The 15,035-nt window shown below is 35.3% G+C and overlaps 1 protein-coding gene and 1 pseudogene across 1 annotated transcript; both read left to right on the top strand.

The window, feature by feature from the left end:
- The first annotated feature begins 26 nt into the window (after window positions 1–26).
- Window positions 27–6,351, top strand: LOC114926045 (uncharacterized; annotated as a pseudogene).
- Window positions 6,352–9,422: 3,071 nt separating this feature from the next.
- LOC112784837 (DNA repair protein RAD51 homolog 3) lies at window positions 9,423–13,345 on the top strand. The gene is made up of 9 exons (XM_025828169.3): window positions 9,423–9,615; window positions 9,758–9,865; window positions 11,026–11,148; window positions 11,313–11,346; window positions 11,459–11,529; window positions 11,618–11,844; window positions 12,068–12,199; window positions 12,515–12,581; window positions 12,676–13,345. The coding sequence occupies exons 1-9, from the start codon at window positions 9,504–9,506 to the stop codon at window positions 12,849–12,851; spliced, it is 1,050 nt and encodes a 349-aa protein (XP_025683954.1). The 5' UTR covers window positions 9,423–9,503; the 3' UTR covers window positions 12,852–13,345.
- Window positions 13,346–15,035: the final 1,690 nt, after the last annotated feature.

Raw genomic sequence — 15,035 nt, 5'->3', positions numbered from 1 at the left:
AAGATAGAAATATCAACGCCATCAAGATGCAAATACCACCATTCAAAGAGAGAAATGATCCTGAAGTTTATTTGGAGTGGGAACGTAAGGTGGAAAGAATTTTTGCTTGTCATAATTACTCTGAGGCAAAGAAGGTTCGTTTGGCAGCAGTTGCATTCTCTGACTATGCCTTGCTTTGGTGGGATGAACTAGTGAAGACACGACGGCGGAATGATGATCACCCTATAGAGTCTTGGGATCTTATGAAGCGCCTCATGAAGAAACGATTTGTGCCTTCGTACTACTACAGGGAAGTGCATTAGAAGTTACATCGACTAACTCAAGGCTCTAAGTCCGTTGAAGACTACCATAAGGAAATGGAAATGCTTATGATTACTGCCAACATAGAAGAGGACACTGAGGTTACTATGGCACGATTTGTGGATGGTTTGAATAGAGCAATTGCTGATGTGGTGGAGTTACATCATTATGTGGAGATGGAGGATTTGGTCAGTATGGCAATGAAGGTGGAGAGGCAACAACAAAGAAGAGCACCAAGAGGATTATCGCATGCTAATCCAAAGTGGGAGTCTCGTAGTGCCGATACAACAAAGACTAAGGGTGTTGAATCTAATGCATTGCTTGATGCTACGAAGAAGAAATGTAATTCTAACTCTTCTTCTGCTACTTCTAGACATCGAGATATTAAATGCTTCAAGTGTCATGGTATGGGTCATTATGCTAGTGATTGCCCAAATAGGAGATTGATGGTTATTAGAGGTGATGATATTGTGTCTGATTCTGATCATGGTGATGACTCTGATCATAATAGCATGTCATCTTTGGAGGATTGTTCTGATGGTGATGTTGAGTATGCAGTCCATGGTGAATCTCTTGTTGTTAGACGTGCTTTGAATTTGCAGGTGAAAGAAGAAAGTCTCGAGCAACGCCACAATCTTTTTCACACTAGATGCTTGGTGGGTGAAAAAGTGTGTAGTCTAATTATTGATGGCGGGAGTTGGACTAATGTGGCTAGTACACTTATGGTGGAGAAATTGGGTTTGACATGTGTTCGACATCCTAAACCATATACATTGCAGTGGTTGAATGACAGTGGAGAGATCAAGGTTGACAAACAGGTGACAATTGCATTCTCTGTTGGCAAGTATGTTGATGAGGTATTGTGTGATGTGGTGCCAATGCAAGCTTGTCATTTATTATTGGGGCGACCTTGGCAGTTCGACCGTCGAGCATTTCATGATGGTTACACGAATTGATTCTCCTTTGATTTTAATGGTCGCAAGATCACTCTTGCTCCTTTATCACCTAAGGAGGTTTACCTTGACCAGTTGAAGCTTCAACAGGATACCAAGGGGAACATGGGATGTGAGATCACAAAAAAATCTGAGAAAAAAGAGGCTATGAGAAAAAAGAATATAGCAAAAGGCCCAAAGGTGAGTGAAAAGAAAGAAAAGAGTCCATGTCATGAGAGTAGTACAAATACAAAAAAAATTGAGAAAGTTGAGAGCGAATTGTGTTTCTTTGCAAAAGAGAGAGATTTAAAGAGTGCTTTAATAGGCAAAAAAGCTTTGTTTATGATTCGGTTTAGGGATACTTTATTCTCTGACACTGACCTTAACCCAAATTTGCCAAATAGCTTTGTCTCTTTGTTGCAGGAATTTGCCGATGTCTTCCCTACTGACGTACCACGTGGGATTGAGCACCAAATTGATTTTATTCCTGGTGCTAGCATTCCTAATAGACCAGCCTATCGGAGTAATCCTGAAGAGACAAAGGAGCTTCAAAGGCAAGTGGAGGAGTTATTAGCCAAAGGTCACATCCGGGAGAGTATGAGTCCATGTGCTGTACCAGTTTTGTTGGTTCCAAAGAAGGATGGTACTTGGCGAATGTGTGTGGATTGTCATGCAGTCAATAAAATTACGGTAAAGTATCGTTATCCTATCCCTAGGTTAGATGACATGCTTGATGAGTTATATGGTGCATGCATTTTCACTAAAATTGATTTGAAAAGTGGGTATCATCAAATTAGAATAAAACCAGGGGATGAATGGAAGACTGCATTTAAAACAAAACATGGGTTATATGAGTGGTTAGTAATGCCTTTTGGGTTAACTAATGCCCTTAGTACTTTTATGCGTCTAATGAACCATGTTTTGCGGGACTTTTTGGATAAATTTGTTGTTGTTTATTTTGATGATATTCTCATTTATAGCACTTGTTTGGATGACCACTTGTCACATGTTTCAGCTGTTTTGGAAGTGCTTCGAAAAGAAAAATTATATGCTAATCTTAAAAAGTGCACTTTTTGTATTGATCGAGTTATATTTCTTGGTTTTGTTGTGAGTGCGAGTGGAATTGAAGTTGATGAGGAAAAGGTAAAGGCTATTCGTGAATGGCCAACGCCTAAGAATGCTTCTGAGGTACGAAGTTTTCATGGGTTAGCTGGATTTTATAGAAGATTTGTAAAAAAAATTTCTACCATTGCTGCGCCTCTCACAGAGGTTATAAAAAAGGATGTTGGATTTAAATGGGAAATGGAACAAGACATTGTATTTCATACCCTAAAAGACTGTTTGTGTTTTGCTCCTATTCTTGTTTTACCTAACTTTGATAAAACCTTTGAGATTGAATGTGATGCTTCTAGGATCGGTATAGGTGCTGTTTTAATGCAGGAAAAACGAGCCATTGCCTTCTTCAGTAAAAAGTTGAATTTAGCTCAGCGTAAATATTCAACATATGACAAAGAATTATATGTTTTGGTTCGGGTTTTAGAGGTTTGGCAACACTACCTCTTACCTAAGGAGTTTGTGATTCACACGGATCATGAATCTTTGAAGCACTTAAAAGGACAAGGTAAGCTTGATAAAAGACATGCTAAATGGGTGGAATTTATTGAAACATTTTCCTATGTGATTGCCTTTAAACAAGGTAAAGATAATGTCGTTGCTGATGCTTTATCTCGGAGGTATGCTTTGATTACTACACTTACCTCTAAGTTATTGGGATTTGAGTTTTTAAAGGATTTGTATGTCACTGATTCTGACTTTTCTGCTATTTATGCTTCTTGTGAACATAGTGCATTTAACAAATTTTATAGACATGAAGGTTTTCTGTTTCGTGGTAATAGAATTTGTGTGCCTGCTTGTTCTGTGAGGGACTTACTTGTTCTTGAATCACATAATGGGAGTTTTATGGGTCATTTTGGTGTGCATAAGTCATTGGATGTGTTATCTGAACATTTTTATTGGCCACGCATGCGTAGAAATGTTGAAAAATTTTGTGCTAAGTGTGTTGCATGTAAACAGGCTAAATCTAAGTCTTTACCACATGGTTTGTATGCCCCTTTACCTATTCCTATGCATCCGTGGGTTGATATTTCTATGGATTTTGTTCTTGGTTTGCCTCGAACAAAAAAAGGTCGAGATAGCATTTTTGTTGTGGTAGACAGATTTAGTAAAATGGCTCATTTTATTGCATGCCATAAAACTGATGATGCAACAAATATTGCTGATCTGTTCTTTAGAGAGGTTGTGCGTTTGCATGGTGTTCCCCAAACTATTGTTTCTGATCGTGACGTAAAATTTTTGAGTCATTTTTTGAAAGTTTTATGGGGTAAATTAGGCACAAAATTATTATACTCCACTACTTGTCATCCTCAAACTGATGGTCAAACTGAAGTAGTAAATAGAACTAGGGGTGTTCAAAATCGATCCGGACCGAACTAAACCGACCAACCGAACCGAAAAAATCAAAAATCGAAATAACCAAAAACCAAAAAAATCGAAAAAAATGATGTTTTGCTGTTTTTTTGCGGTTCTGTTCGGTTTTCGGTTCTTGCCACCAAAATCCTAACCGAACCGAACCGGTCTTCCCAAAACCCTAAAAATTAAAAACTACCTACCCCATCCCCCCAGAGCCCCACCCCCCCAAATAGCAAACACGTTACCTTATGCTGCGCGAGTCCCTCCCCAAATCGCCCACCCTAACCTAACCCCAAAATCCCAAAGACCCAGAGCCCTGCCAGCCTGCTTGAGCCACCACACCTCGCCCTCTGCGGCCTGCACAGTGCACACCCACTCACCTAGACCCAGCCACAGAGCCAGCCTGAGCCACCCACCTCCTTGAGACTCGACACCTTACTTCCTCCAAATCCCACTGCCGAACATAGCAGATCCCCCACCGCCGGTGCACCACGAAGATGAAAATCCCTCAACACAGCACCTCGCCTGGCTCGCCAGTCGCCACCACCCAGTTACCCACTGTCCCAAAAGCCACAGAGTAGCAGTGTAGCACAGCAGACAGCACCGGCGGGCGACGATCGACACAGGACCACCACACCTCGCCACCTCCGACTTCGCCGCCTCCACCTAGTAGCGTTTCTGGGTTCTGTAGGGTCACCCACGATCAAGACAGCCAGTCACCGATTTGAGTGCATATGGAGCCCGAGCCATCTATTCAGGTTAACTTTACTGATGCATTGTTGGTTATTGATTTAAACTTCAGATGCTGGTTTCTGTCTTTGATTTAATTTTCAGATTATCAGGTTTTGTTCAGTTTATTGCTTGTTCATTGCTGGTTATTGATTTAAACTTCAGTTGCTGGTTTCTGTCTTTGATTTAATTTTCAGAGTATCAGGTTTTGTTCAGTTTATTGCTTGTTCATTGCTGCTTATTGATTTAAACTTCAGTTGCTGGTTTTTGTCCTTGATTTAATTTTTAGATTATCAGGTTTTGTTAAGTTTATTGCTTGTTTATTGCTGGTTATTGCTTTTTCATTGCTGGTTTATTGCTAGTTTATTGCTTGTTTATTGCTGGTTTATTGCTAGTTTATTGCTTGTTTATAGCTTGTTTATTGGTTGTTTATTGCTGATTTTGTTTATTGCTTGTTTAGATTATCAGGTTTTGTTCAGTTTTGTTTATTGCTTGTTTTTTGCTTGTTTATTGGTGTTTATTGCTGGTTTTGTTTATTGCTTGTTTAGATTATCAGGTTTTGTTCAATTTTGTTTATTGCTTGTTTATTGCTGGTTTCTATCCTTGATTTATTGTTTTGTTTATTGCTGATTTCTGTCCTTGACTTATTGTATTTGTTTATGTAGTTTGACGTCAGTTCAAGTGAGAATATGGGCGACACTGGATTGCCTCCAGTTCCTATTCCGAATGAATCAACAAGCATCAGATCTCCGACTGCATTGCCTCCTGTGCCAATTTATTTTTATTTTTAGAAGACACCATACCATAACTTTGCTATCAGTTTAATGACAATTTATTTTTATTTTCAGTTGTGTTGACTGTTGAACTATTAAACTTCTTTAATTGTCGTATTTGAATTCTGTTGTCGTTATATTTCATTAGATCAAGACTTTGTTAGCTTTTGTGTATTTCGGTTTGTCGATTTCAATGTTATGACTTTGCATAATAGTATGGTAGAATTTTTTTTATTTGATTGAAAAAACCGAACAAACCGAACCAAACCAAACCGATTTTAATTGGTTTGGTTTGGTTCGGATGACCTTGAAAAAAAACCGAACCAAACCGAACCGCAGCTTAATTAAACGATCGGATCAGATGGCTTTTCCTTAAAAAACCGAACCAAACCGCACCGCAAACACCCCTAAATAGAACATTAGGGACCTTATTACGTGCTGTTGTTGGTAAGAATTTGAAAACTTGGGAAGATTATTTACCTTTTATTGAGTTTGCTTATAATAGAACTATTCATTCTTCTACTGGGTTTTCTCCTTTTGAACTTTTTTATGGTTTTAATCCTTTAACTGTTTTAGACTTATTACCTTTGCCTTTGAGTGATATTGTTAGCTTGGATGCAGAAGGTAAAGCTGAAAATGTTAAAGCAATGCACTTGAAAGTACGTGAATCGCTTGAACAGAAAAATAAGTTGATAGCCCAACGGGTGAATAAAGGTCGAAGACAACTTATCTTTGAACCTGGTGACTGGGTGTGAGTTCATTTGAGAAAGGAGAGATTTCCTACTCAAAGAAAATCCAAGTTAGACCCTAGGGGTGATGGTCCATTTCAAGTGCTCGAAAGGGTCAATAACAATGCTTACAAGATTGACCTTCCAAGTGAGTATAATGTATCAGCTACTTTTAATGTCTCTGACCTATCTCCTTTTGCTTGTGATGCAGATTCGAGGACGAATCTTTTTCAGGAGGGAGGGAATGATACGAGCCCTATGGGACAAACTGAAAACTGTCATATGCCAATTGGTCCAATTACAAGAGCAACAACTAAGAGAATAAAAGAAAGTTTTGTAAATATGGCTAAATCATGTGTTCAGGAGATGCATCAAGAATTGGGCAAGATAATGATTAACGATTATCAAAAGTCAAGATAGCAATATCAACGCCATCAAGATGCAAATACCACCATTCAAAGGGAGAAATGATCCTGAAGTTTATTTGGAGTGGGAACGTAAGGTAGAAAGAATTTTTGCTTGTCATAATTACTCTGAGGCAAAGAAGGTTCGTTTGGCAGTAGTTGCATTCTCTGACTATGCCTTGCTTTGGTGGGATGAACTAGTGAAGACACACGTCTTACTGCTTGTCATAATCAAAAGTCACACGTCTTACTATTTTACAAGATGCATTGAAGACTCTCATTAGTCAAGATGAATTAAAAGAGACATCACTTTCTTAGAATTTATTCTATATTTATTTTATTTTTGTTATTTGTTTGTTTTAGGCCCAATTATGATTTGGCCCATATTTTATTCTAGTGAACTTATGAGTTAGGGATTTAATTTTAAGAGGTATAAAAACCCTCTAAAACCTAGTAGCCATTTTTTTCTTAATTTTTATGAATGAAATTTTCTTTGAGTTTCTTTGAGAAACTTGGGTGTGAACAGGTGAGGTAGAGTGATTCCCTTAACTGTTGCATCAGAAAATCAAATTGAGGTAGAGGAGTCCCTTTCTTTGATCTTCCATCTTATCCTGGGTTACGTTCCGTATCACCAACCCTCCCTTCTTCCCCGAATCATAAGCAAAACCCTAGCCCTTCATCGTCGCCGGCGTTCCCAGCTCCTCAGCGCTGCCGCTCTTCCTCTTCCCCGTGTCGTTTCCATCTTCGCTGGCTCATCGTTTTCATCTTCCTCTTCCCCAGGTAGCTCGGCACGTCGTTTTCATCTTCGCTGGCTTCTCGGCACAGAACCCAGGTTAGTGGCCCTGCTTTCATTCTTCGCCTCCGCTTCTTCCTTTTAATTTCTGAATGTTCGGTCTTCTTCTTCGTTTGAAGTTCTGAAATTGTTGTTCAATTTTTGTTCCATTTTTCTTGTAATGCTTTGTAAATTATAATTGCCTGCTGCTGATGGATCTGTCTTGTATTTGCTGGTTGCTGATGGCTTAAAATTTTTTTTTTCAAATTTATTGATGGCTTGATGGCTCTGTTAGTCTGTTGCTTTCAATTCTTTGCTCTGTTACTAATGGCTCGATGGCACTGTTAGTTGCTGATGGCTCTTAATTTTTTTGTTCAAATTTATTGATGGCTTTGTTGTAGTTGCTGGTTTTGCTGGGTGAAGGTTTAGTGTTTTGGAATGTTTTATAATGTGCTAATGTTTGTAATTGCTGGCTTTGTTTGTAATTGATGGGTGAAGGTTTAGTGTTTTGTGATTATTGGTTAATATTTTGGTTTAGTGTTCTCTTTTTCAGATTTTCCTTCTCCCTGTATTTTTGTATGTTGCTGAATTGGTAATCAATAAATTTGCCTTTTTGCTGTAAATCGGGACTTTACTAGGGTTTGTTAAATTTGTTGTTGTAACTTGAATTTGTTGTTGACCAGTCACAGAATCAGAACAGAATGCTCAGTCAGTGCTTGATTGATTGGCTTTGCTCACTGATTGTATTTGATGATAAATTTTAAATTGATAACTTCTAAATATTAAATTTGCACTGCCTATGTTACTGATTCATTGTTCTTTCAGTGCTTTTTGTTGTTGTTAATCATTGTGATGAGCTTTGTTAAAATTTGCACTGCCTATATTACTGATTCACTGTTCCTTCAGTGCTTTTTGTTGTTGTTAATCATTGTGATGAGCTTTGTTAAAATTTGCACTGCCTATGTTACTGATTCACAGATTCATCCCTCTTGATTCACAGATTCATCCCTCTTGTCATCATCATCGGCATGAACTCCGAACCAAAACCCCAACTCTCTGGATAAAATTGTAATGAAAGCTGATTGGGACTTTTTCTTCTACTTAAGGTATGAATCAGAATGATGAGGCCAAGTTGTGAATGCACAAGTGTCAATGGACTATAATATATATTGAGTTTGTGACATTAGAAGGGTGTAATAATAACAATAATGGAGTCATGTTATTTGAATATTGAGGTTTAACATTTAAACTCTCAGCTTCTCAGCCCTGTTTGATTCTTCTTCTCAGGCAATTGAATCGAATCAACCAGGCCTTCCTTTTCTTTTTCTTTTAGTTGATTCTTAATTTTTCTAATATATGTAGCTTTCTGAATCAAGTGGATCAGATTATGTAGTTTTCTTGATTTGGGATATTTTCGGATACGCATTAGAAGAGTTATTTTATTATTTTATGTTTGCTATAAAAATATTCACATGTTGTGTATGCTTGTGATTGTTTCGGTGTTTACATTTTCTTTCCGAATCACTTGCTATGGTTGTTCTTTGAGTTAAGGCTTTGTATGTGTGTGTGAGAATATGTGATAATGTTGAATGCTATTGCATCTAATAGGAGTTCTTGGAGTACCTCATGTTTGGTCCTTTGTAATTTATTTATTATTTTATTCTAAAACAGTTTTTTCGATTGAACCAGTAAACCAATAACTAAAGCGGTTTGATGATCGGTCCGGTTTTTAGAACATTGTGTAAGACACACACACACATAAAGTATTTTTTAAATAAATCGTAATGATATTTTAATATTTTATTAATATTAAAACATAATTAATTTTTTAATTACTTTTAATGTTTTATTTTAATTATATAAAGTATTTAAATATTTTTTGTTTAAATAAATAATAACATATACTATTTATAAATTTATGTCAAGAATACATATTAAGAATAAGGCCGGATATGTTGACACGTGATGATATCTAGGTGTGTTCAAACGTATCCGAAATTTTTTTTTTTATTTTTTAGTAAGACACAACTGAATACGGCAGACATACGTGTCGGACAAGTGTCCATACATGTCAGTGTCTGACATGTTTTCAACACATGACACATGGATACGCAACTCAACGAAGTATTCATACTTCATAGTTCATATGTTTTTATTTTTCAAATTAAACATGGTTATTACGAGAATTAATTTAAAAATTGGCCACTTTTAATCTAATTTGTAAACATAAAAATTAAAATTGTGAAATAAATTAAAATTATTTATTTTTATTTGTTTCAAACTATAACAAAAATAATTCCATTTTTAAATGAATTCCGATTCTTGTAGTTCCAAACATTCTCTACTAAGTACTAACCAGTCAAGAGTGAAGAAGATGAAAGATAGTTAAGAGAGATATGGAGGTGGGAATGCTTCCAATATCAGCTTCGAAGAGAGGGAAGCTCTTGGCAGCTGGCTACACTTCACTCCATTCCATTTCCCGTGCTTCCGCTTCACAACTTGCCACAGGTTAACCTTTCGATCTTTTTTTTTTTTTTTTTGCTTTTTCATTCCCTCTTTTCCCTGCATTTTTTCAATTATTAGGGTTCAATAAAAGAAAGAAAGAGAGCGGTTTTAGCTTTTGAAATGCGCATTATTTGATTTTGAATAGATATCGAAGTATCTGAGGATGAGGCTTGTGAAATTCGGAAATATGCATCCCAAACCAGTGCTTTGGACCGATCAATTGGGAATAGTAGTAATACTTCTAACCTCTATGGTATGTGATGATTCTGATTTTCTCATAAATGGCTACTTTTCATTTTCAGAAACTCTTGAGCATTTTTTATCAATTTGGACCAGGATTTGGTCAGTATAAGTATCAAATTATCTTCAACAAATAAATTTTACTGATTTATTTATGCAAACTTTGATAAATGTGGGTGCAAATTGTGTTGACTTATGTTTAAACTTGGGTAAGTATAGGTGTAAACCATGTGCTTTATGTGTACAAATACTGTAAATATAGGTGCAAATTTTTGCCGGTGAAATACTGGTCCAAATTAATAATATTTGTTGGTCATATAGCGTTGCTATTTCATTTTTTTTTCTCTCTTTTCTATTTTTTAACTTGGCAATTGTTTAGTTTTGGCTTGATATCAAAATTTTGGGATTTTTTTTTTCTGGTATTTTTATATGTAATAATTGTGTTCGGTTATGAACTTCAAATGAGTACACCATTATTTCATAGTGGTGAAGTAACAAGGAAATTAGGATTGATTTAATCTGACTTCAGTGCATTTTGTGAGGCGGACTAAATCCTTTTGTTGGGGGCTGATGTCACCAATCTTTTGTGGGTTCAAAATGGTGGTTTACTCTAAGGAATAGAGTGGATACTGTTAATTTATGTTAAAAAGTAATGGTCCAAACAGAATGATGACAGGGAAAGCTCTCTTCAATTGTTTTTGGTGCTGTACTATTGAAAAATGGAACTACCGTGCCACAGAAGTTTCAGGTTATGTGATCAAAGCTTTTGGAAGCTTGGATTATGTTATAGACGCTATGACTGAATCTATACCAAGTAATTAATAGCTAGGTAGTTTACTCTCCTAAACCATTAGTTTAATCTTCGTCAAAAGAAATTGTCCGCGCAATGAGTATGTGAACGTTACTGGCTGATGGAGAAGTTGAAACTTGAAATGCTATTAGGAGGACATGATTAAGAGTTATTTGACATTCTATTTCTTTATAAAATATTACGGTTACCAGGTTATGTGAGTATGTGACTTTCCCTTACTATTGGAATGCTTATATTTTGTTTTGTGTGTTATGAATTCAATTTGCTTTAGGATTCTACTGTGCATGATTGTCCAAAGAATTTCATATAATCCTTCCTTTTTGTTTTGCTTTTTATTCATTTGGTGTTTCGTGTCATGTAAGGTGGTCAGACCGCGTGGACTATGCTCAATGAGGAAAAGTTTAGTACTCGCATTACGACATCTTGTGTGGATCTAGATAACATCCTTGGTGGAGGGATTACCTGCAAAGAAGTTACTGAATTAGGTTAGCGACTGCTTTGGATTCTCCTAATATGATCAAATTGTTTATGATTTCTAATTAAATTGCATGTTCTTTAACTTGTTTACGAGCATGAATGTTACAACAGTTTTCTTCTTTCCTTCTTCCTTATTACGGGTTGCAATATAATTCTATGTTTATTTAATTAGGTGGAGTTCCCGGCATTGGTAAAACACAAATTGGGTATGCTTTGTCATCCCAATTTTTCGCCTCATGTTCTTGTTTTCATTTCATCCTAAATTGTGAATTATTTTGGTTAATTTTAGTAGTGAAATTTGGTTGTTTACATTTGCAGGATTCAACTTGCAGTAAATGTTCAGATTCCACTAGAGTATGGTGGTCTAGGTGGGAAGGCAATATACATTGGTAAGAGCCTTAATCAGATCTATAACTCATGCAACATTTGATTTATTAAGATCATTTATTGGAATTTTTTCACGTGTGTTATACTCAGACACAGAGGGAAGTTTTATGGTTGAACGTGTTTTACAAATTGCGGAAGCATGCATAGAAGACATGCCAGAATATAGCCACCACTTTCACAACAATGTTCAAGATTGCGAAGTCAAAATGCACCCTAATAGTATATTGGAAAATATATTCTATTTTCGCGTTTGCAGCTATACTGAACAAATTGCTTTGGTGAATTACTTAGATAAATTCATTGAAGAGCATAAAGATGTGAGTATATTTTATCCATTAATTGATAACTTTTATAAATGCATCTTGATGACAATTCTCGATTTTTATTTTAGCATTAGTCAGTCACATAGTATTTGCTGGATTCTAGACATGGTGGACCTATAGAAGTAGCTTTTTGTTTTCTTTCCAATTGTTTTCAATTAATATTTGTTGTACATTTTTAAGAGTTCTATCATGATCGGTACTGATTATGCTATTCCAGGTAAAAATCATCATTATTGACAGTGTCACCTTCCATTTCCGCCAAGATTTTGATGACATGGCACTCAGGACTCGGTTATTGAATGAAATGGCTTTGAAGTTGATGAAGCTTGCAAGAAAGTTCTGTTTGGCTGTAAGAAACTATTTTTATTCTTTCTGCCAGAGGTGTTTTTTAACTTTATAATCTGTGATTGCAAACAAATCAAGTTGCTCTTATTACCTTGACTTCTTCGCCCAATACTTGATGGCTTTCTCTGTTATCTTTTACTGTTCTTTTCCACCTTAGATTTTTGCCATTCGATCAAATTTATTCTTTTATACGATCATTCAAATTGTGGATATAAAAAGTTCTTATGCTTACTGATGTAATCATATATAAATAGATGTCTGTATAATTTTGTTTTTCATTAACAGTGAACAAAAACTAAATCTTGATTGTGTTTGGTAGGTTGTTCTTTTGAATCAAGTGACAACCAAGTACATTGAAGGTTCATATCAATTGACCCTTGCACTAGGTAAGTGTTTTATTTTTTACTTTTATTGTATTCATCCCTTGATCAGATGCATTTTTGTTGAAAGCTTTGTTTGTTGTTTATAACGATTGAACAGGCGATAGCTGGTCGCATTCATGCACGAATCGGATAATCTTATTTTGGAATGGCGATGAACGGCATGCGTATATTGACAAATCTCCTTCTCTGAAATCAGCATCTGCAGCGTATTCCGTGACCACTAGAGGGATCCGTAATTCTAATTCAAGCTGCAAACGAATCAAGATGGTGTGAGATTCTTTTTGACTGGCAACACACTCTAAAACTCGTTTTCCTGACTAGCCTAATTTTCTTTTGTTTTGAGTGAATGAGATACAAAAGAGAAAGAAAACAAAAGGCAAATCGAAAGACAAAAAAAACTAATATAGCCAGGTTCCTAACAATCGGATTTGAATCCTCTAAATTTTGAATGTTATTTTAAAGGGTAAAGTGTGATCTCTCACCATTTATAGAGAAAATAAGAGAAAACTATTCAAAAGTGAGAGATCACACTTTACCATCTCAAGTGAAAATTTAAAATTTAAAGAATTCAAATTCGTAACAACCACAATAAAACATAATAGCGGCATGAACCGAACTATTTGCACTTAGCCACTCCCGGAAATCTAATTCTGACTGGGCTCCTTCTTTAGCTATGAATTGGCAACTTTATTAGCCTCCCTTTTGGATCAAACCAAAACTAGAAATCCAAGTTCTTTGCTGTTTTAATTCAAAGATTTCTTTGATAATAGCCTTTTCTGCATTATTTCGGATACTGTCCAATATTATATAATATAAAATAACATAAAATAAAAATGAAACTTCTACTTAAACGCACATATTCTTCAGGATTTCTGGTTCTCTACTTTCTAATGAACGGGACTAAAAAATGATTTTATAAAATAATTCCTAATTAATATAAAGATATTTATTATACGAACATATTATGGCTATATATTACGACTATTATTAATAGACATATTCTATATAAAACATAAATAAAAAATGTGTACAAAATTTACAATACAAGATACAAAATAATTTATTAATAGATACATTAAATGTATATAGTGCAAAAAGCTGTTTTTGATAATTTAATAGTTAAATATATTAGTGTATGTTTTCGTACCCTATACAAAATAATACATAAAATTATATAAAAAATTGTATTAAAAAATTAAATAAAATATATGTAGTAATTATTATTATAAATATTTTACAAAGTTATACTTAAAATCAAATTCTCAAGATTTTTAATATTAAAATATAAAAATAATTAATATTTGTCTTAATCAATTTGAGTTTGTTGAGTGATCATCTCATACATACGCTTAAACAACTATTAGGAATTAGAATATCGTCTTGTGTGTGTAGCAATCCATTGACTAGTGATAAACCCTTAATAAATGAAGTATCAATACGTGGTTAGACTTGGCAGGAATACCCGACCCGTCCATACCCAGTTGGGGAGGGTAATAACTTACCCGAGTCGAGACTGATTTTGCTCAGGACAGGGCGTGGTCGGATTTAGGGTGTATCCGTCCCGGATATATACATATAAAACACTTTTTAGGAATTAGAATTTGCCTCACATCACAGATTCAGTTATTCATAGCTTCAATCTATACTCTATAGCCATGCAAGAGAAACCCAGTCATCCTCACCCAGAGTCTTCTTCTTCTCGACTTCTTCACAAAAATTCTCATAGCTCTTGTCATCGTCGTTGTTGAGCCCATCGCCGCCTACCCCTTCACAACTCCCATCTTTCTTCACAAACTCATCACTTAGTCATCGTCGCTATGAGTCTGGGCATTACTCTTGCAGTTTCATCTTATTCTGTCACCGAATAAAATAGAATTTTTATTCAAGTTGGATCAGTTGGAAATAAGCATGCATGAGATCATTTTTGCATATAATTTCTGAATTTTCTGATCCAAATTTGATCTATATGGTTGAGTATTTTAGTATGACGATCATCGTGGTTTCGTTGCGACACTAATGTAATAAAAGCTACGGTAATTTCATAACTTATATATGAGACACACTAGATTATTAAAGTAATCAGGATAATAATATTCATATGTGTGCATAAAATTTATAAGATGTGATTATCTCATGAAAATATGTATGTATAGTCCAAATGAAAGATTGTTAGGAAATTATTATTTCTTAATATATTTATGGGCAATACATATATTAATTATAATTATAAATTAAGTAATTTCACATTAAATGACTTATATAACGGTTATGTGATTCAGCCCTATTAGGGATACAGAAAGTTTTGGTTCACGATGATAAAAGAACCACAAGGACCAAGCTCTCTGATCTTAATCATGTTCTCGAATGAAGGAACACTTTTGCGCTCCCAGTTATATTTCTTAATGATTTAACATGCATGATCTTTTGGTTGAGAAATCTTGAAATTTTCAGATAAAA

Source organism: Arachis hypogaea, chromosome 20 (assembly GCF_003086295.3).
Source record: "Arachis hypogaea cultivar Tifrunner chromosome 20, arahy.Tifrunner.gnm2.J5K5, whole genome shotgun sequence".
In the NCBI taxonomy this organism is placed as follows: Eukaryota; Viridiplantae; Streptophyta; class Magnoliopsida; order Fabales; family Fabaceae; genus Arachis; species Arachis hypogaea.
Note: the sequence above shows the minus strand (reverse complement) of the source record. Positions and strands in the feature narration are given on the sequence as shown.

Excerpts from the sequence above, each read along its gene's own strand:
- LOC112784837 (XM_025828169.3), top strand. The coding sequence starts at position 9,504 with ATGGAGGTGGGAATGCTTCCAATATCAGCTTCGAAGAGAGGGAAGCTC. Across the intron at positions 9,866-11,025 it reads TAATACTTCTAACCTCTATG|GTGGTCAGACCGCGTGGACT; the intron begins GTATGTGATGAT and ends GTGTCATGTAAG. Across the intron at positions 11,530-11,617 it reads TGGGAAGGCAATATACATTG|ACACAGAGGGAAGTTTTATG; the intron begins GTAAGAGCCTTA and ends TGTTATACTCAG.